The sequence below is a fragment of the Mesoplodon bidens genome (genome assembly GCF_964165515.1).
Source record: "Mesoplodon bidens genome assembly, chromosome: 7".
NCBI lineage: Eukaryota > Metazoa > Chordata > Mammalia > Artiodactyla > Ziphiidae > Mesoplodon > Mesoplodon bidens.
Window position 1 is genome coordinate 74,099,299 of NC_138164.1, and position 23,236 is coordinate 74,122,534.

The 23,236-nt window shown below is 40.9% G+C and overlaps 1 protein-coding gene and 1 long non-coding RNA gene across 4 annotated transcripts in view; one reads left to right on the plus strand and one right to left on the minus strand.

Moving 5' to 3' along the window:
• Positions 1–23,236, minus strand: part of GRM5 (glutamate metabotropic receptor 5) — a gene marked incomplete at its 5' end in the record, with an annotated part of 514,708 nt that overhangs the window by 34,118 nt on the left and 457,354 nt on the right. For both annotated transcript variants that reach the window (XM_081241472.1, XM_081241471.1), the window contains one exon: positions 22,194–23,133. In XM_081241472.1, coding sequence (XP_081097598.1) covers positions 22,194–23,133 — 940 coding nt within the window. The remainder of the gene's footprint in view (positions 1–22,193; positions 23,134–23,236) is intronic.
• The window catches only part of LOC308621208, a 140,723-nt gene that overhangs the window by 33,212 nt on the left and 84,275 nt on the right, over positions 1–23,236 (plus strand). The gene's annotated exons all lie outside the window — the stretch shown is intronic.

Below are 23,236 nucleotides of genomic sequence, written 5' to 3' on the forward strand. Positions count from 1 at the left end.
TACTTCAACCACCAAACTCTTTTGATTTGCAGGCCAGTTTTTCTAGCAGCTTCTTGGATTTGTTCACTTAGATGTCTCTTAGGATTTTCATGTTTAACAATTCCAAAATGGAGCTCATTTTTCTTCAGACTTTCTCTCCTTTATCTTACCATCTTTGGTCCCAAATTTCTGCTCATTTAGTCTGATTATCATCAAATGCGAATGGCTCCCCCAGCCCTTTTATTTTAATGTCCCTCCTGGACTTCTTCGCTGATTTCATGGGGCATAGTATTAATATCTCCAAATCTTCACACTTGATTTTATCCTTCAAGCTTCTCCTCCCCAAGTCTGAATTACACAGGTCCCAATTCTCCCATTTATACAGGCCAAAAACCTAGGGCTCATCTTTATCTTTAATTTTTCTCTTTCCTTCACATACAACATAACAATGATTAAGTCCTATCATTAAACTTTCTACTTGAAACCATCATAATCTCTTACCTAGCCCATCCCAATGGTCTTCTAGCTGATTTCTCCCTTCTCTTCTTTCCACTCCATGTTCTATTCTATCTGTATAAACCAGAGGGATCTCTTTAACATATTAATCTCATCATGTAACTTCTCGAACCTGCCAAAGCTTCCCATCATATTCAAGACAAAGTCCAAAATCTGTACCTCACCTCATCGGATCTCCAAGTGCCCATCTACAATTTTCTCTTACCATCCTCTCACCTTCTTATTTTATTCCATGCACAGTGGACTTTCCTTGTCCCCTAAAATGACAATCTGATTCCCGCCTCAAAATCTTTTCACTTGCTGTTCCCTCTGCCTGGAACACTTACCCTCCACTTCTCCGATCTTTATGTATCTTATTTTCTCTCTTCATTTTGCTCTCTGTTCAACTTCTTCAGAGAGGCTGTTATGATACCATAACTAAAAATGTCTAAAATCACTCCCTATCCAGCCCACTCTAGCTCTTCACCTTTCTTCATTATTTTAATAGCAGTTATACCTATATGGAGTTGTATTATGCATTTGTTTACTTTTTATTGTCATTCTCTCTGACTGCAGTTGAAGTTCTGTGAGGGTTGAGATTTTGTTTTCGTTACCACTTTATCCTCAAAGAGAGAACAGGTCCTGGTACACAGCACATTCTCAGTGAATAATTGCTGGGTGTAGTGGTGAACAAAGTTAGGGTATTGAAATGTATTCCAAGTCCTCTGTCACATAACTTTTGCTTTATCTTCAATGGGACCATATATATATGTATATATACACACACACACACATATATATGAAATATATATAACGTATTATGTATTAGTACTTTTTTATAGCAGTAGAATAGTTAACGTAATGTAGTTTGGTGGTAATTTGTCTAAATAAAACTTTCTTCCTTTTAGAAAGATGTCTGTAAAAAAACTATAGCATTCAAAACTAAGACAGAATTTTTCTGTGTACTATGGGGAATTCATAAAGATTGAAGGTATGGAAGAAATTAAAAATTTTTATTACAGAGATAAGAAATCACACACATTATAATAACTTAAAGGGTCTCTATCTCATGTATATACACATATACACACACAGACACACACACACAAACACATACATATCTCCATCTAAGTGAATGGTGAAGTCATTAATAATGGGCTATATATGTTTAGAACTTCTGTGGACTAGATGGTGAATAATGGCTTTATAAATGGCATAAGGTGGATCAGGTAAGAAGAGTGAGGACGAATTAATTTCATGGTCAGTAAATAATCTGTAGAAGCAGCAGAGTACAAGGAGTGTTTGGGTTCCATGCATGAAGCAGCTTGATTTATGCAGAAGATTAAAGCTTAGGAGGAGAACAAAGTATGGTTGAAAAGGTAAGAAAGATAACCTGAAGACATTCTGAAGAACTTTGAATTGTCAGTAGTGTATTTTTCAACGTGTGGGAACAGAGGAGGTGCTGACTGGTTTTGAGCTGGTCAAATGTATTGGGTTTATCATTGTTGCAATAATTCAGGTGTACAGAGATAAGGTATTGGATTGTATAGCAGTTGTGGAAATAAAAATGAAGATAAAAATGTTTTAAAAAACATTTAAAATAGCATGTAATGTCTCAATAGCATCTAATCTCTAATTAAATATGTTCAAGTTAAGGACAAGGACAAATTAAGCATGGCTAACTTTTTGATGGTGGGAAGTAGCACTTGTTACATTTAACAGAAACACAGAAAAAAGAAACCATTATAGAAGAATCTATAAAAGAGTGATTTTTGGATGTGTTGATGTTGAGATGATGCCAGGTATGAAGATGGAACTATCCAATTGTCATTTGGATAGTCAAAACTAGAGCTCAAGGAAGAATATTTGAGACTTGCAAGTACAATGACGGCTGAATTCTCCAAAGAAGAGAACACAAGGAGAAAGGAGCCAGAGACCATGGACTGACCTTAGTGAACGCAGACAGCTAGGAGACAGGAAGTGGCCCCAAACATCCCTGAACTCTGAACCTCTGTGTCTGTTATTATCTCTTGCTGGAACTTCTTCCCCCACCTAAGCAACTCAAACACTCCTACTTATCTTTCTTTTCAATGTTACCTCCTTTGTGAGTTTCTTTAGTATATCACTGAGAGTTGAAATTCTATAACTGATCCTCCCTTTGCAGACCGACAGGAATTGTTTTCCAGCTAAGGAGTAATGGAGGATATAACAGGGCACAGTGCAGGGGGCATGAGGAGTTTCCCGGAATCATGGGATCAGATCAGCTCAGTCCCAAGCGAAGTATACAATCTTAGAAAAATTATTTCATCTCTCAGAATCTGTACAAATTAAATAACATATTACATGTAAGATCAAAGAGCACATTGAAGGAGCTTGTTCTCTTCTTGTATGTGTGTATGTGTTAGGAGTTGTTGGGAGGAATGCCAGACAAATGGGGGCAGGGCAAATGACTCAGGAAAGGTAGAGAACTTATTTTAGCCAAGAAATTAGAGAGAAGGATACTCCACCTTTACAAGGGAAACTAGATTACTAGATTTGAGGGAGGAGAAGGAATTGTTAACTCACAGAATTATGCCTGAGCCATACTCTTTTCTGGTATGTTCTGCAAGAGATATGACTCGCATGCCCCAGATATGGTGTAGCTAGGCCAAGCAGGGCGAATGCAAATAAAAGGAACATTTCTGGAAACAGAACTTTGAAAAAAAGGCTTAGTTTACCCCACCCTGCAACAATTTATATCAGTTAACCAAAAACATTTAAAATTCAAGTAGTAACAAATGAGACCACTAACATCACATGCAAATTAAAATTCTCTGTAATTGCAGCATTCAAGAATATCAATTCATTATACAAAGGGAGTGTTTTAGATGCAATTCATCAAAATCATCCAGACATAGCCTTTTATAGCTCCACAAATATACTTCAATTATTGCAGAGTCAAACCATTTAATTAATCATTTCAAAGCATTTCTCGTCCCCCAAATTAAACACCTGAAACATATCATTCATAATACTACAACCCACCAGATCTAAATCTTCTTAGCATTTGCTTTCTACATGCCCAGTGAGAGACAGAAATACATTTAAATGGTATATCATTAGGCAGTGGTAGAGCAAGACTTGAAAAGTTGACTTATTATCTTGGAGAATGAACTACCATTGAGTGCTGATTCACCATTAGGGAAGGGACTAGGTCTTCACCAGAGACTAGAGAAGTGAATTTTTGCTGCTCACGCAACACATATTTACTGGAGAGCTTGTTTAAAAAGGCACTGTGTTAGTTGCTGGTGATGGAGACATAGGAGGCAATGCCTACAAGAAACTTACAGTCTACCAGGGAGAAAGACACAAACTAACACTGTAATACAACTTGAACAGTTCTATATGGAGTTCTGTCAGGAGATCCAGAAAGTCCAGGGGAAGTACAGTTTATAAAAGAGGTGTTATATTTGGGTTAGGAATTGGAGGGTAAGAAGGTGTTTTCTAGGTAAAAGGATGAGAGATAAATGCAGATATTAGTAGAGGAAGAAAGAATAGAATGTATACAGCAGGAGTATGACAAACAAAGAAATGACTGAGGCATGGAATATTTGGGGAACTATGTGCAGGCTGGCATTGCTAGCATATGTAATATGTTATATGTGTTTGGAGGAGCACTAGTCGGGGGAACGTTGGCGGATTGGTGGAGCAGCTTGGTGGCTGGGCCTCAGGTTGAGAAGGTAAAGTCTTCAAGGGCCAGGTCTTAAAAGGGCTTTGTGAGCCATGTGAAAGAGTTTATGATTTTTATATTTTAAGGCATGTATACCTACTAATTTGAAGGCTGGGTAGTGTGATCAAATTTGTACTTTAGGAAGATCACTCTGGCAGCTGCTGGGACAGGGTGTACATCAATAACAGAGATTTAGGACATTTTGTCAGTAGTTCAGACAATAGGTGACGGGGTCCTGATCCAGGGTACTATCATTGAGAATGCAAAAGATAAGGTAAAATAAGTAGAGAAAATGGTTGAGGAAAGTGAAGAGTCAGGAATGACACAGGGCTGGGCAAGTAGGTTGAAGGTGTAGCTTTTATCCAGAGAGGAAATATCAGAGGAAGAAGAGCCTTCAATGATAACTTTTTTTTTTTGAGAAGTTTTCATTTTATTCAACGTCGATTTTTTTTTATATGCAAGGTAATTCCAAACTTGCTGTTGGGGCAATAAGTATCAAGTATTAAAACTAGTACCAGGTCTTAAGTTGCAGAAATATATACTCTGAGATAGTGCAACAGACCCATTTTTAAGGCAATGAGAATTGTACATAGTTTCTGACAAGTTCTTTCACTTAGCACTTTCACAAGTGATGATGAAATCGTTATTTAATTTCTTGGTCAAAATAATACTTTCCTCTGATGACTTCTGTCTCTTAGATGTTGTAATTATCCAGGATGTCAAATACATTTAATTCTAAAAATTTGACTTAAATATTTGCTTAAAGTAGGTACTTAAGAAATGTCTGGTGAATTTTAACTGTATCTAATCACTTTTAAAAGAAACCTTCACCATCTCAAACAGTTTTAAATTGGCAACTTTAGAAATAGTCTTCATTTGAAGAAAGGGAATAAAAAGAAATAAAAAATAAATCATAACTGAGAAAAACTCAATCTGAATCTGCCTTTAGGAGACATATCCCATTCCTGGAGCAGTTTAGTTCAAGTCAGTGTTGTCTGCCTTATGCAGACATTTTAGCCAAGAAACTGAAATGTCCTTCTCATGCGTTCTTGCTCTGATGACCAAGCCAGATTGGCTTTGGGCCGTAACTGGATTATAACTCAGCGGGGTGTGCTAGACAGTGGCTCTAAGACTCACAGAAAGAGAAAGTAGTAAGGGAAGCGGTTAACAAAAGAAAATGGGGCAATGAATAATCATTTAGTTTGTCGAGGAAGTTAAACAGGAAGATATCCAACCTAAATCAAATTACAGTGATGATGACACTTTCTCAAGTCTTTCTCAATCCTGACCTTTTGTTGATTCCTACATACAAACTCTTTACTACCCTTTCAAATACAGTCTTAGTGCTTATAATTTCTGATAGTGAAGGCCGTGGACTGCTTGGATTAGAATTCAAGGTCCAAATCCTTTCCAGGTATCTGTCCTTGGGCAATTGGCTTTACTGCGCTGTCTCTCAATTCCCTCATTTATAAAATGACGCTGCTAATGTTACGTACTTCACAGGGTTGTCTTAAGGATTCAATGAATGTTTATGAGGCACTGATAATAGTGCCTGAAACATTGTAAATGTTCAGTAAAAGTAAGCTGTCATCATCAGCGTCATCACTAGGGTTATCCTTTTCCTACATCCTGTATTTCACCTTCTCTTTTCTAGGTTCTGCCTGTTTAAACTTTTGGCGGGAGTGCCTACAAGCTTGATTTTAAATCCAGAAGCAGTGACTGCTTGACCCCATCCTCGGTGTCCTTTCTTTTCCCCCTCCCACCAGCAGACCCCAGCCCCACCTCACTTGCACTGAGCCCCAGATATAAAGTGCTGCAGAATCTAACTCACTAATTTTCACTGAAGTGAAAGGCTACCTGCCCCTTTATCATGCTTTGTTCCTCTCCAGAAATGATGTGACTAAGCATGTGACAGGGCAGACTGGCTTCTGATTCCGAAGGTCAAGCTTTATTTTTATTTATTTTTATTTTTTATTTTTTTGCGGTACGTGGGCCTCTCACTGTTGTGGCCTCTCCCGTTGCGGAGCACAGGCTCCGGACACGCAGGCTCAGCAGCCATGGCTCACGGGCCCAGCCGCTCCACGGCACGTGGGATCTTCCTGGACCGGGGCACGGACCCGTGTCCCCTGCATCGGCAGGCGGACTCTCTACCACTGCGCCACCAGGGAAGCCCCGAAGGTCAAGCTTTAGAGAAAGCCTTAAGTTTTAGTGTGTTTTAAGGCTAAAGTTCTTAACTGCAACAGTTGAGTTCAAACCCTGGGTTAGCCACTCACCACTTTGGGCAAGTGTCTTCATCTCTCTAATCCTCATCAGTATAATGGGCACAGTGACACTTTTGAACAGGTTTGTTGGAAGAAATGAATTGGATTAAATAAATAGCACTCATGGACACTTGGTGCATCCTCAGTAAATGGAAGATCTTGATAGTAGTCAGTTTGATTCTTGAAGACTGAGCACTGGGAACATGACCTATTGGATTTGAAAGGCATTTCTGGTGGCAAAAGTGAGTGGTGGGAGAATATTTAGGCAAGGCTCCTCTATGATGTATGAGAATAATATGTATGTTATAAAAATCCAGCATCCATATTCTAGGGAATAATACTGCTTTTTCTCAGCTTTTATCTGCCATACCATTTTTATAGGAGTGGAAATGTGATCTCAACAATGATGAGAAAACCAACAAGTTTGTATTAGGAGTCTTCTTCAGTTGGTACAGCTGGGAATCAGTGCATCTCCTGTTAGTGCTGCTTCTGCAGAAGTTTGCCTCAGGCTGTGTGCATCAAATTCTGTACAAGCCCACAGTGGCAGTTTCTCTATCACTGCTACACAAGCTGTGGGCATCTAGAACCGAAATGCTGTCTATCTACCACCGGAGATGCCTAGAGACCCCCGCCTGCCACCTGGTGGCAGGAGAGGGACCTAGTCCGCTGACTGCTGGGGGGTGGGGAAGAGGGTTGTGGGACAAGGAAAGGAGGAAAGAAGGGGAGAGTCTGGGCCTTCTCTAGCATCACTGTGGATGGTTAGAAACGCCCTGGAGTTGAAAGGCTGTCTGGTCCTTTCAGCCCACAGGTCGCTCTCTGTCTGGCACCGTTCTCCCCAGAGAAGCAGTCACAATGCAGTATCTGCACAGTGACTACAATTAAACGAAAGCCTCTGGAAATATCCAAGGGGAAATTAGATAACATGTGCTTTGATACAGGGATTTGGAGTTTGAAAGTGAAAAAGACAGGCAAGACATCAGAAGTCTGCATCTGCTGAGCTCCCATTCGACACATTAACATTCTGCGGATGTGTCTTTGCAAGTTCTTCACTGAAGTCCGTTTGCTCAGTTTTTCTCAAGTATCATCAGATATTTCCAACATCCTTTAGATTAAAACAAGTCCTAAAGTTAGACTCCTGTTGTGAGTGGAGGTTGAGATCGATTTTTTCTTATATTTTCATTAGTTAACTATCGAAAGAGAAAAGTGCTTGCTAGTCCATTTGGAATGGAGCATTTGGTTCTCGTTGTGCTGTGCTGGCAGCCACTAGCTCTGTGCCTGGAGGAGAAAAGCCTACTTTTGCCCTGGACCATTCTTCAGCGATTGGCCTCACACTTGGCTGTACCCAGTGGCTGGATAGCCCCTGAGGGACGTGTCCGCAGTTCACTTTGAACTCAGGTTCTCTCTCACTTCCCTCAGATGCTCCTTCCTCCCCACCCCCACCCCCCAACTCCCGCAATGTCACAACGTGTCTGTCTGAGTCAGAACACGCTCTCCGGTGTGCCAGACTCTCACCAGTGAGTCAAGTGGGCCCTGCTTCCCTCAGTTTCTGACCAGGACTCTGGTGGGATCCAGAGTGAGGTGGACAGGACATAACCTAGGGAGAAGTTGAGACGGATGGTGTAGCACAGTGGGGCCCTTTTATACTTTGAGGAGCGAAAGTAGGGCCTCAGTAGGGCTTGATCTCTGTTTTTATCTCCTGTGCGACCACAATGACAGTTTACTGAGTTCCTGCTCGGATCCAACCTCGGGATGATTAAAGAAATGTTCTTGCCTCAGTGATCTCTGGTAGAGAGAGAGAGAGAGAGAGAGAGAGAGAGAGAGAGTGTGTGTGTGTGTGTGTGTGTATGTGTGTGTGGGTGAGAGAGAGCGAGAGAGAGGGGGAGAGGGAGAGGGAGAGGGAGAGAGAGAGAGAGAGAGAGAGAGAGAGAGAGAGAGACATTTGACCAGAGTAAAACCTTGGAGAATGTCATGAATGTCACGGAACCTCACAGGAGTTTTGTGTGGAGAAAGCCAAAATCTCCTCTCTTTCTGCCTGAGGCAAGATATCTTTTTGGGAGTGCTGTGGTCAGTATTTGTTTTCCAGATCTTACAGAGGGTGTATGTTTTCCATTGCTCCTGTAATGAATGACCACAAACTTAGTGCCTTCAAGCAATACAAATTTATCATTTCACAGCTCTGTAGATCAGGAGTCCAACATGGCTTTCACTGGGCTAAGATCATGGTGTTAGCAGGGCCTGATGCCTTCTCAAGCTCTAGGGGACAGTCCATTTCCTTGCCTTTTCTAACTCCCAGTGGCTGCCTTGACCTCTAGACCCTCCCTCTATCTTCTAAGTCAGCAGAACAGCATCCTCAGATCTCTCTGACTGATATCCCTGCCTCCTTCTTATAAGGGCCCTTGTGATTGCGCTGAGCCCACTTGGATAATCCAGGATAATCTCTTCTCAAGATCCCTAACATAGGCACGTCCTCAAAGTCCCTTTGCCATGGAAGGGAACATCCTCATAGGTTCCAGCAAGTGGGATGTTACCCTGTTGGGGAGTCATCATTCTGCCCACCACAGAGGACATCCATGCTGATACTGTACCACTCCATTACCTCCTCTGTTCTATCCATGCCATCTAAGACTGAAGAAAGTGTCTTTATTTGGTTGCTCTTGCTTTTGTTCTTATGGCAATTCTATGTGAGGACCACATACTGAAATTCTGGCCAATTCATATCCCAAGGCCTTTTCACATCTCCTGTGCGTTAACCACGCCCCCCCATTTAGCACTGATGCAGTTGTTTATTTGGACCTGAGTGTAGAGGAACGGTGGCTGATCTGATTGGATGTTGGCTTCAGGGAGGCAGATGTGTTATGCCCCACAGCCAAAAGGGAAGAGGGTGGTAGAACATTTTAGAGTTATCTCTGACTCTAGATGAGCGGAGAGTGGAAAGTGTGCTTAATAATCCAACCAACAGCAAGCCTCCTGTAATAGCAGTGTTATTATCTTATCCCTAGGTAAGATAATGGGCAGGCCATGCCCTAGAGTTTAATGAGTCCACCGAGCCGAAGTCCTAATATGGGGCAAACAGGAAGGAGGAACAATCAGCCACTGATGTATCCCCTTTAGAGCTTATCAGTCATGCTGTTATGGAAAAAACATGGTGTTTAGACTCAGAGGACCTTGGGTTTGAATCCCACCTGTTTCCCTTAACAGCTGTGCAGTCTTGGACAAATCAGTTCACCTCTCTGTTCTTCAGTTTTCTCACTTTTGAAGCAAAGAAGAAGAATAATATCTAATTCACATGGTTGTTGTGAGCTTAGAATATGGAAATCTGTGGTTCTCAAAGTGTGAGGCCTGTGCCGGCAGCACATTAATCAATATTAATCAATATTACCTGTCACAGGTAGTTGGGACTTGCTTAACAAATGTGGGTTGTAATTTTCCTTATCTCCCCTGGGAGCTTCATTAGGTTTACCACGCTTTGTTTTCAGTTATTGTTTGTTTCTTGGAAGAGCAAGGTCAGTGACAGATCTGTTTACCAGGTCATGGTCTCTCTTTTTCTCTCCAACTAAAAAAGCCACATGAATAACAAATTAGAGAAAGCAGTGTTATTAGTTTGCATTTTTGGCTCTGCCATTTTAACTCAACAAAGAGAGTCACGTTCTCTGGCAGCTCCCACCATCCTGGGTATCATTTGTGTTGCCTCAGAGCCAGGCGGGGCAGCAAGCTTGTGCATGTGAGGGATGTTGTGATTCTTTCCATCTATTCCTTTTTTTTTTGGTTAAATGTAAGTGAAAATGTGAGCACACATTGCCTCACCAAAGAGAGCTTCATGTTATGTTATGTGTAAATATTACCACAGTGATTCGTCATCTCATTTCTATACATTAGGTGAAATGGAGCCATATATTCTAGGTCAAGTTAAAAGTCAAAATTTTTTTTCGTGAAGAAATATAAATGCACTACCAAAACCACAAGGGGAATGAGAAAAATGGCTAAACCACAAATCACCTTTAAACTCTGAGGAAAGCCTAACCTGTAAAAAACTAGTTTAAGGGAAACTTCTTAACGTACCACCTAAGAATATGATGGAAATTTGGAAGGCAAGTGGCCCCAGGATAGAGCAGTGATTTACTAGTAATTTACTAGTAATTCAGGCCAGATTTCCAAGGTCAAATATTTCTATTTCAGTAATTTTCCTGAAGAATGATGTTATGGAACCTCCTCATATTATGCCCCCAGAGCTGTGTATGGGGTCGACAGGAGCTGAGATGGCCCTGTGATTAGGGATCACAACTCATGACCCTGGATTGTGGGACATACTCTGTGTTATGCTCACGGTGACCCTGTGAGCATAATACAGAGAGTGATGTGTATTATTGTCCTTACCGGCCAGAGGCTCTGAGAGTTAAGTGCTTTGTCTAAGATCCTAGCTTGGACGTGGCAGAGCCAGGACTGGAATCCACGTCCTTGCTGACCAGGCTCACTTCCCCATACCGCGCTACTTCTGCTGACTTGGAACATAAGCGGCACCGATAGGCTACCTTGTTCTATGATGTCACCTCAACTGGTCTGTCTGTGTACCAAAGAAAAGGTCATCTTTGAGGTCATTTCCCTGGGTGTAAAATCAGAATCAAAATATGAATATTTTATGCGGCAGAAGTACATTCACAGTGACCTTATTTATGAACAACAACTATAAAATGAGATACATGGGTGAGAAAATGAATCTGCAGGAAGGCAATATTAGAGTGAAAAAAAGCTATGAAAACTTGTGGACCTGGGTTTGAATCTGAAACTTACTACTCATTAAATATGCACTAAATTAAAGTGGCTTAACCTTTACATGTCTCACTTATTATTGTTTCTTACCTGTGAATGTGGGTAATGCTTTTTACTATACAATATTGTGTGAGGATCCAATGAGATGATATATATCAAAGTACCTGGCACAGTCTCTGTAACAAGGTAGTTGCACAATAAGTGTTTACTACATAAAGGATGAAGCAGGCCACTAATAATTGTTATTGTAAAAGCGCAAATGAATCTGTTCTCTAGCAGGGAGAAAGGGTTGAGGACACCTAAGTTTTGCTTGGGGATGGGTGGGGAGGCATCAAGTTGCTGTTGGGAGGTGGCTGTGAGTGTGAGGAAATTAGATATCTAAAGTGGGTGTTAAACAAAGAGGTTATTGAAAGGGAATCGAGGGAGCTGGGAGGGAGTCAGCAGACAGTCCTCAGGCTAAACCTCTTTCCTATCAGCCTCTCCAGCCCATTTCCTGTCGTCTGTTGACCCACATTTTACACACTCTAATTCCCTGCACACAGCAGTTGGATCATGCCTCTGGGCTGTCATTCATATTCTTCCCCAGAGCAGTGTACCCCTTGGTTTTCATGGGGCTCACTTATCTTCCAGCCTTTGGGATTCAACCCTGGTGTCATCCTTCCAGGAAGCCTTCCTGAAACCTCCGGTTTGGACAGAGTGCCCTTTTTAGTGACCTCTATGCATTCTTTCCTTTATGACTTCATACACTATAAAAATTAATGATTTGTGTATGGGTCGGTCTTCCCCACTCTTCTGTGAGCTTCTCCTAAGGGCAGGGTTTTTGTCTTATTTATCTTTATATTCCTAGAATTCAGCAGTGCTCCCAGTGTAAAGGGATTACTTTAGAACCTCTGGTTGGAATTAAACTGGACTGGACCAAGGTGGGAAACATCAGGATTCCTTGACTATTTCATGAGGTTGTATATGAGATTAGACAGGAAGAAGAACAAAGGAGGAGGAGGAGGGGAGGGGGGTGGGAGGAGAAGAATTATTATTATACAGGAAAGTAGTGTAAATCTTTATAATTCCCAGTTATAATAAGTAGTAAAAGTGGGTCAGTCAGATTTTTTTTTTCCTTACAAGCAACTTCTATACAGATACTTAAATGTTGCCACTCATAGAAAAGATTTCAGGCAGCCCTTAAAGTTCAAGTTTTATCTCACAGGCTTCTCTGTACATTATTCATATACAGCATAAAAATAAGTCATATCAGGCTCAGCTGAAGGTTAAGACCATGTCGAGAAAGTACAGTACAGTAAAGAACCAGGGAGAAATTCTCAGGGAAACTCCTTGGAGGAGAGTCGGTCTCCACACTCATTCAATCTCAGTTTTTCTCAGTTCAGGCCACAATGTCTAAGAGCTGGAATGGGGAACATCCGTTTAATGGTTACCCGCTTGGGCTCTGAAACCAGCCTGCCTTTCTTCTAATCCTGCGTCTTCTACTTACTCTGTATGCACTTGAGCGAGTAAATTCTCCACTGCTTGCCTCAGTTTCCTCATCTATAAAATGAGGATTAAAAGAGTTAATACTTGTAAGGGGTTTAAGCAGTGCCTGGCCCATAGCAAGTGCTCAATAAATATAATTATTCACTATCTTTAGTCCTTTGTTCATTGTCAAATGCCAGGGTATCAGTTGCTCAAACGTCATTATTTGTATATCTATCCATCTGTCCATGCATTCATTTAACAAGTATTTTTGAGTGCTGACTATGTGTCTGGTACTGTGTTGGGTGCCAATGGCACAGAAAATGAGTAAGACATGGCCCTGTGCCTAGTAAGTTCACGGTATTGTGTGTGTGTGTGTGTACACACGTGCGCATACGTGCGTGGGTAAGGGAGACTTACAGTTAAGCAGGTAATTTTAACAAACTTGATAAGTGCTCTACACGGAGAAGCACATGCTCATTTGGACCATGAAGAGAGGGACCTAATGCAGTTCCAGATGGTCAGGACAGGCTTTCCAGTAGAAGTGATATTGAAGATGGGTATGAGTTGGCCAAGTGAGAGTTGAAGGTGAGTGGGGCAGGTATATTTTATACCAAAGTAGCCACCTTGATAGAGGTCTGAAAGCAAGAAAATTGTGAGTGGGTCAGTATGGAAAGTCAAGCAGGGAGTGACTAGATGCAAGTCTGGCCAGGGAAGGAGTTGTTATACCACCACGGGCCTTTCCTGCCGGGTAATGAGAGTTTGGCTGTATCCTGTGTTAGCCAGTAGAGAAGCCCTGAAGACATCTTAGCAGAGATTAAAATGTTTAGATAGTTTCTATCATTTGAACTGGTTCCCTTGGAAAGTTTTGCTAATTCCCAGCATGTAGAATTTACTGCTGCTACTTTTAGGCCCTGCTGTTTCCCTGTAGACTCCTATCACAGCCCTGTAGCCCTTTATTGAACTTACCTGTTTTTAATTCTGTCTCAGGAGACTGAAAGCACCTCAGAGAATATGTTTTATTTATCTCTGTATCCACAGAATCTATAACAGTGCTTGGCACAGAGCAGGCACCTCATGGAGGCTTGATTAAAAAACAGGGTTTGATTTTAGGAAAATGTATTTCTTCTTATATTTCTAGAGCAAAGCGTTATCAGCTAAAATCTGGGCAATCAAGTCAGTGAACTGAGTGGTCTTTCTCATGGGGGCAGTGTGATCCCTAAGAGCTGATGCCCACCAGATTCATAATTCATCTATCTCCGAGCACTGCTGTGTGTCCGCACTATGCTCGGCATTGAGGGAGATGTTTTTTAAATTGAAGTATAGTTGATTTACAATATCGTGTTAGTTTCAGGTGTACAGCACAGTGATCCAGTTATATGTGTGTGTGTTCCTTTTCATATCCTTTTCCCTTATAGGTTATTATGAAATATTGAGTAGAGTTACCTGTGCTATACAGTAGGTCCTTGTTGGTTATCTATTTTATATATAGTAGTGTGTATATGTTAATCCAAATACTTTTAAGATCTCATTAGATAGTTGTGAAACTACTGCATACATACACAAAACAACCCTCACATCCCCAGGCTGTGTCTGGGAATGCTCAGTTCTCAGTAAATGTTTGTGAATAAATAATAATTGAAGAAGGTGTGAGGAATGTCTGCTAAATGTTCTGAGTCCAGTTGAGGGAAAGTCTGTGAGATAGTTTAATCTCATAGGGTTTCATTGAGGAACCTGGGCCTTGGAAGAGAAAAAAGATGTGGAGAGAGAGAAGAAAGAGGCAGAGGATTCTAAAGAGGGAGAAATAGCATGAACATCACTTCATAAAGACTAATCACCACTTAATGAAATCTAAGCAATTGGAAATCATGAAAGCTCTGATAATAGTTGGGTATATTGGAATTCACACAAGAGAGCCAATTCCAGGCAAATTGTAATTTGGACAGTGTATGTGAAAGGACTAGCAGTTGCTTTAGCAAATAGCCTAAGTGGGGCTTCATGACAATGTTAATTAAAGCCAAGTTAATTAGTTAATTAAAACAAAAGTAGCAAATGATAGTTTCTAAAATTAAGGTGGAGACAATGCTAATGTTTCTGCCACCTGACTAGAAACCCTGGGGAGGGTTTTACCTTCTGATAAAATTTATAATTTAGGGCTATAGGCCTCTGTCATTAATTTAGCCATGAAAAGCCCACTGCTTCTCAGAACCTCAGCTCCATGACCCTGGAAATTCTGAATGTTGTAGAGCCAGAACTTTAGACTCATCAAATTCAATGCTTTATTTAGGTCAGAGCTGGTTTTGTGTTCATTTGTCAATTTGCAGCTGAAGTGAAGGCCCTAAACGGAAGCATGGCATTATCTGCCTGACAGTGATTTGATGCTGCACCATGTCGTGCTGGAAGATTAGTGTCTAAAACCAAAATGTTAATCACAGGGACCTCTGTACATTGATGGCATAAATAGTATGTTTCTATATAAAAAAAATCTATAGTGACTCACTCCCTTTTAAATAAAAATCTCCCCTTGCTATTTCAGTGAATTGAATGACTGACTCCGGGCACTTTTCTTTTTTGTGCTCTAGGGTGAGCCTATTTAACTTCTCAGAAAACTGCTCAGATCTGTTAGAATTAGATCTATTCTTCCCTTAGATGCTCAGAGAACAAAAGGGATTCTCTCTCCAAGATCGGAGGTGGAATTGGCTCTTTCTAGCCCCCTTCTCACTGAAGATATGAACTATTCTTCAGGCCCCCAGAAACCTTTCTTCTCTTTTGGCTATAATAATGGTTTCCAAAGAGAATCACACTTGTAGTATCAATTCTCCAGGATGTTAAGGGAGTTACTTGAAAAAGTATTGTTGTGTTCAGTAAGCTTGGGGAAAGATGGAAAAGAATTAACACATGAATGATTGGTTTATACACTGCAAGACTTTTCAGTGTTTATCTCCAGTAAAAGAATAGTCAGAGTTTTTTCAAGCTTGTTTGACCAAATAAACTTTTTTTCAAGGAGCAATTTTGTCAGACTAGCTTTCCAAAGAATACATTCTGGGAGATGCTCCACTCCGATGCCAAAAAGCTGAGGCCTGAGTTAAAACTGCTCCATAACTTAACTAGTCATGAGACCATGGACAGGTGTTCTAACCATACTGGACCACAAACCCCTCATTTGAAAAATAGGAATGATTATTGCTTCTACTTTCAGTATTTTGTGACCACTAGACAATTCTGTTAATATTACTACTGCCACTAATACTACTAGGTACTTCACTTTCCATGGTAGACACTATTCACTGGTGTATCCAAAAAGCACTTGACACCTTCCTTTCAGTCTCCATTTCAGAAGATGTAAAAGCTAAATGCATGCTTTCCAATACTCTCTTGCAGCTAGGGGTAGCTATATTGAGACAGTTTGGGCCAATAAGACATAAAGGCAATTCGTAGGGGACTCTAAGAAGATTATTGTTTTCCCTCATAAAGGGATACAAGGCATGGAGCTCTTGTGCATTCATCAATAAAAGGCCTAGAGAATAGCAGAGATGTTGGCTCTGGCATCACTGAGCCCTGGAGGAACGCCAGGAGCAGGCTATCTGCATATTTCTTGTAACAGGAGGAAAATGAAATGCAGACAAGTCATGTAAATCTCTGAAAAGCAGGTTTACTTGCAGCTGAACACACTTCTAAAGATTTACCTACCATTTATTGAGTGCTTTCTATGTGCTGACAGAAAGCATTTAATATATATCAATTCAGTTACTCCTTACAACAGGGGTTATTATCTACCATTTCACAGGTGAGGAAACAGACTGAAGTACCTTGTTCAAATTCATGCAGAGTGTGCACTAACTTTTGGAAATATAGTTACTATAACCTCAGAAGTTATTATTCTCTTTTTCACTCTAAATTAGGCAATTAGTGTCCTCTTTAAAATGGAGCCCTCACTGTCTGCCATGAGACATGGAAGGGACATATATAAGCCTTTTCAGAAACAGGGCCCAAACCCAATCTGGATTTATAGCAGTCTACTTCACCATACACTAGATGGAAGCGAGCAGAACCAGGCTAGGCTGAGCAGAGCAGCTGCTTCTCCCCAAAGACCTACATCCAAAGATTTAGGTTACATATTTAATGTCACTTTAGATCCCAACAGATAGGCTTATTGGCATATTACAGAATTCAAGCCTGAGAAGCACAACTAATAAAAGTAATTTAGACTAAAATGTGAAAATATTAGGAGCACCCAAGTTCACTTAATTAATTAATTAAGCCCCAGTGTGAAAGGCAATGTGATACATACTGGCCTTTATAAAACTATAAACTAAAAGGAGAGATAAATCCATACATAAGCAGTTATATCTACTATGTTCTGAACATCTTGATTTTGGATCACAGAGAAGGAATACTTAGTTTGAGAGCTCATGGGAGGTATAGAGGAATTTCAGTTTGGATCTAACTTTATTTCTTAGAATTATAGCTTCAAAGCAGGGAGCAGCTATGGGATGTATGTGATGCAAGGGTATTATAGCTTTCTCTGGCCTTTCTTCTTCTCTATATCAGAAGCAGGTTCCAGCGTGAATATCCTGGTTAATGGCAAAAAGAACTCTCTATATAATCAGAGGATAGCCTGTCTCAGCTATAATCACATAGACAGACCAGCATTTGCCAAGACCTTATACAGAAAAGCCAACAATTGCCAAAGGTCCCTCTGTACCTTCTTTCATATTCTAATACCCAGATGTGCTGACTACAGAATCCAGTCATTAAGAACTACATGACCCTAGAGACGTGGATGGATCTAGAGACTGTCATACAGAGTGAAGTAAGTCAGAAAGAGAATAACAAATATCGTATATTAACTCATATATGTGGAACCTAGAAAAATGGTACAGTTGAGCTGGTTTGCAGGGCAGAAATAGAGACACAGATGTAGAGAACAAATGTATGGACACCAAGGGGGGAAAGTGGCGGCAGGGTGTGTGTGATGAATTGGGAGATTGGGATTGACATGTGTACACTGATATGTATAAAATAGATAACTAATAAGAGCCTGCTGAGGAAAAAAAATAAAAAATAAAGCCCTCTGTTTAAGAACTTCCAACAACAACAACAACAAAAAAACAACTACATGACCCTTTAGGGAAAACAAGTTAAAATAGGACCCCAAATCCTAAGAATTCCTGTTTCTATTGGCTTCATCAGTGAATTTTGTTGCTTATGCTGCCCTTTTATTTACTAAATTAGAAATGAAATAGTTGAAAATAGTAATCTAATGTTACTAGAGAATGTTAGAATTATAGCAAAACATGAGATCAGTGGGTGGGAATTTGAGCAGAAACTGATGACCACAGGAGTGCAGGGGATATTTGTAATACAGATCACAGCAGGCTTTGTTTACAGTTTCCTTTGCTGTGCAAAAGCTTGTAAGTTTAATTAGGTCCCATGTGTTTATTTTTGTTTTTATTTTCATTACTCTAGGTGGTGGATTGAAAAATATCTTGCTGTGATTTACGTCAAAGAGTGTTCTGCCTGTATTTTCCTCTAAGACTTTTATAGTGTCCGGTCTTACATTTAGGTCTCTAATCCATTTTGGGTTTATTTTTGTGTATGGTGTTAGGGAGTGTTCTAATTTCATTCTTTTACATGTAATTGTTCAGTTTTCCCATCACAGCTTACTGAAGAGACTGTCTTTTCTCCATTGTATATTCTTGCCTCCTTTGTCATAGATTAGGTGGTGATAGGTGTGTGGGTTTATCTCTAGACTTTCTATACCATTCCATTGATCTCTATCTCTGTTTTTGTGCCAGTGCCATACTGTCTTGATTACTGTAGCTTTGTAGCATAGTCTGAAGTCAGGGAGCCTGATTCCTCCAGCTCTATTCTTCTTTCTCAAGATTGCTTTCGCTATTCGGGGTCTTTTGTGTTGCCATACAAAAGACAACCCTCAGAATCAGAGAAAATTTTTGCAGACAAAGCAACTGACAAGGGATTAATCTCCCAGATATACAAACAGCTCATGCAGCTCAATATCATAAAAACAAACAACCCAATCAAAAAGTGGGCAGAAGACCTAAATACACATTTCACCAAAGAAGACATACGTATGGCTGACAAACACATGAAAAGATGCTCAACATCACTAATTATTAGAGAAATGCAAATCAAAACTACAATGAGGTATCACCTCACATCAGTCAGATTGGCCATTATCAAAAGAACTACAAACAGTAAATGCTGGGGAGGGTGTGGAGAAAAGGGAACCCTCCTACACTGTTGGTGGGAATGTAAATTGTTATAGCCACAGTGGAGAACAGTATGGAGGTTCCTTAAAAAACTAAAAATAGAGCTACCATATGACCTAGAAATCCCACTCCTAGGCATATATCTGGAGAAAACCATAATTTGAAAGGATGCATGCATGCATGCTGATGTTCATTGCAGCACTATTTATGATAGCTAGGAACATGGAAGCAACCTAAATGTCCATCAGCAGAGGAATGGATAAAGAAGATGTGGTACATATATATACAAGGGAATATTACTCAGACATAAAAAGCAACAAAATAGTGCCATTTGCAGAGATGAAGGTGGACCTAGAGATTGTCATACAGAGTGACGTAAGTCAGAAAGAGAAAAACAAATATCGTGTAATATTGCTTATATGTGGAATCTAGACAAATGGTGAACTTATTTGCAAAGCAGAAATAGAGTTACAGATTTAGAGAACAAATTTATGGTTACCAAGGTGGGAAGGGGGGGTGGGATGAATTGGGAGATTGGGACGGACATATATACACTACTATGTATAAAATGGATAACTAATGAGAACTTACTATATAGCACAGGGAACTCTACTCAATGCTCTGTGGTGATCTAAATAGGAAGGAAATCTATAAAAGAGTGGATATATGTATATGTATAACTGATTCACTTTGCTGTACAGCAGAAAATAACACAACACTGTAAAGCAACTATACTCCACTAAAAATTAATTAAAACAAAAAACACCTGAGCATTGTAGGCTTAATCTTATGAAAGTTAGTAGAACCACTAGGGGGAAGTAGTGTGCACACTTGAAGACAAGCAAAAAGTAGCTACCACATTACTACATTCTCCAGTCCATTCATTCAACAAACATACCAATGAATGATTATTGAGTGTCTTCTATGTGTCAAGCACCCTTCTCAGTACTTCTAGGCCCTGGAGGCACAGTGATGAACAAGGTAGACAAGGCCTCCACTCCCAAGCTTATCCTGCTTAGATTGGGACAAAGGGTATGTTCTACAGTCTGGCTAGAAGCTAGACAATGTAAAAATGGAGATGCTCTAGAAAGCCCAGGCTATACAATCAATGTATGTATAGGTCTGTTCTGCCTTATATGATGCTCTCTTTGTTATGAAGATCATCCTCATTGCATACCCGACACAGAGACATTCAGGTATGGACAAAGACTGACAGCTGTTTACTTAGTTAATAATAATAGCAAACAGTTAAGAAGTACTTACTGTGTGGCATACACTTACATGTATTTACTTATTTAGTCTTACAACCACTGTATGTAATATGTATTTCATTAACTCCATTTATCAGAGGAGGAAATGGAGGCATAGAGACGTTAAGTGATTTGCCTGTGGTTATACAGCTAGTAAGTGATGCTGCCCAGCTAATTGGGATGTTTAATCCCAGTGCTGCTCAGCTCTGCACTCTGCTACCTCCAATAAAGTGTCTGTTGTGTGCTTGGCCTTTGTACACATTATTTCTTTCACTCTTGACAATCCTATGCGGTAGGTGGTATGATCTCAATTTGGCAGATGAGGATCTCTGGCAAGGCTCAGAGACAAGAAATGGTAGTGCCAGTGTTCAAACTCAGGACAAGCTGGCTGCAAGGCCAGTGCTCTTCACCATTGCTCCATGTTCTCTCCATGGAGCCTGCCCTGGTGAGTTTCGGGGGTGCTTAGGCACAGTCTCACAATTCCATCCCTCCGGCAACTGGTTTGTTTTATCTATCAGGATGCCCTGGAAGATTTTATTTGAAGAGAGAGTTTAAAGAGAGGCTGATAAAATAAAAGTTTGGAAAAAATAAATTTTCTTGGACAAAATAAAAGGCTTATCTTGCAGAAGTTGCAGAAAAATAATGTTTTAGAAGTCAGGAAGGTAGATGGAAAATATGCCGGCAGTTAGATATATGGAAGGTCTTCTATGTATAGGCCATGACATACCCAGGATTTATTGAGGAAGTAGAAGGGGTTATTTTTCCCAAGGTTTACAGTTTAGTTGAATACCTTGCACAGTGTATGTGGAAAGAGATGAGAGGCATAGAGCAATCAGAAAAGAATTGAGAGAGGCAAGGATACAGTTAATAATGCAAATGAATTGGGCCATGTGGATAAACTCCCAAGTATCCTGTGAGTCCTTTTTAGTCCTCAGCAGACACAGTACCTTTACCATCACCCATAATTCAGGCTTTGAAGAATCAGGGCTGATAGGAAAGTAGGACTTTTCAGGCAGGCTAAATGATGGTATAAGAGAATTTATCTTCCATTTGAAAAATGCTTATCTTCCACTTATTTGTCTAGATTTTAGGAAAATTCTCAAATCTCTGTGGAGTTTGCAGACTGATGCTCTGACTAGCTCTTTTGATGTGTTTTCTTAAATATTATTCCCAGTAACAATCTATGTAGCCTTTTTAATACCTCCAAATTTGTTCTCAAGCCACTGATAAGATGATTTCATTGCCTTTTGAAGTACCTTAGGGGGCATTTATCACATAAGAAAGTCCTCCACATGGAGGGATATCATTGGCTGTTGGCTTCAGATACTTTTCAGATGGCAATTGGCCGATAACTACTACCTGGGATGCTGGCCTTGGTGGATGGGATGGGACTATGGACAACAGAGAAAGTGGGAAACTGGCTGGTTGTTTAGGAAGGTTATATGCAAAGCCCCTTTCAGCTACTTAGACTTGTCCCAAAGAGTTCAAGTTGCCCATTAAGAATGAAAGTATAAATTCTACATTTCTTGTGCCTCCGTGGGATGGGCAGTCAAGGGTTCTTCTGGGCTTGAGAGAGGTTCAGGCACATGTAAGTGCAGTCAGATGTGTAAGGCTCTTGGCGCTCTGCTCTCAGCATAATCTTTGTTAACACTAATTTTCTCTGTTCTATGCAGGTGAATTAGAATTTAGTCCACGGTGTATCTCTGTCCCCTCAGGACCCGGAGGTCCTTGCCTTGCCTCAGTGATTTAGCTGTGCTCTCCCTGTCCTTCTGACCTCACTTCCCTTTTGTTGTAAGTCTTTGCATTTTTTTCTCTATCTCAACTTTTATGTTTCTGGCCTTAGCTTAAGTCACTAGGCCCATACCCAATTAACTCCATAAAAACCATTCAGTGCAAACGTTCAAAGCCCTTTCCCAGCACCCTGCCTCCCCTAGTTTCAGTTATTCAGGTACTTCACATCTAAAAGGCCTGGGAAACAAATGCCACTGCTTCCGCCCTAGGGGCCAGTGCTCTACAGCACCTGCAAAACTTTTACCTTAGGGTTTCCCCAGAGGAGCCCCTCCGCTTCCACAGGTTGACCAGGCTGCTGGATCTGCTGGCTGCCGAGGAGGACTTGCCATCCCCCACGTGCATGCGCACCACCGTGGACGTAGTGAAGGCGCTGCGCACGTTTCTCTCTGGTTTGGCCAGGATGATGTATACCTTCGGCACAAACATGCAGCCGAGTGCCACTGTGGCGCTGAGGCTGACTGAGAAACACATGGTGATGATTTTGTAGTTGCTGCCAAAGTAGATGGGCACAAAGGCCAGCCATATAATGCAGGTGGTGTACATTGTGAAGGCGATATACTTGGCCTCATTGAAGTTGGCTGGAACATTTCTGGTCTTGAAAGCATAGAAGGTACAGCTCAAAATCAGCAATCCATTGTATCCAAGAGGAGTGACAACTCCTAGGTTGGTGGTGTTACAAATCAGGTAGACTTCTCGAATGCTTGGGTAGTCGTGCATTATGTCGGGAGGCTCCATTATAAAGAGAGCGATGATGATGCCCAGCTGGATGCATATGAGAATGAAAGCAATCACTAGCTGGGCACAGGCACTCATGAATCTGGGCTTTTTGGTACAGATCTTCTTCTTGCTGCCAGCCAGGATCCTTGCAATACGATTGGTCTTGGTTACAAGGGCTGAATAGCTCATGGCTGGGGAGAGACCGATGCCTATTCTTTGAAGGTAGCAGTAAATCTGTTTGGGCTTTGCAATGAGGCAGAAGGTACATAAATAGCCCAGGCAGATGCCAGCAAGGATAATGTAGCAGAGTTCCCTGCTGGAGGACTTGACTACTGGTGTATCACGGTAAATGATGAAGACCGCGGTGACAAACAGGGTGGCTAGCAGGCCGAGGCAGGCAAACACCACAGCTGCAATGGGCTCAGGGTCACCCCAGCGAAGATACTGTACTGGGATCAAATCACAACCTGCAGAGACACAGACACATATTGAAAAAGAAGGAAGAAATATTGACTTGGGTCACTTGTGCCTAAGTTGTAAGCAGGTGCCTATGATCCTTAGAGTTTGTCT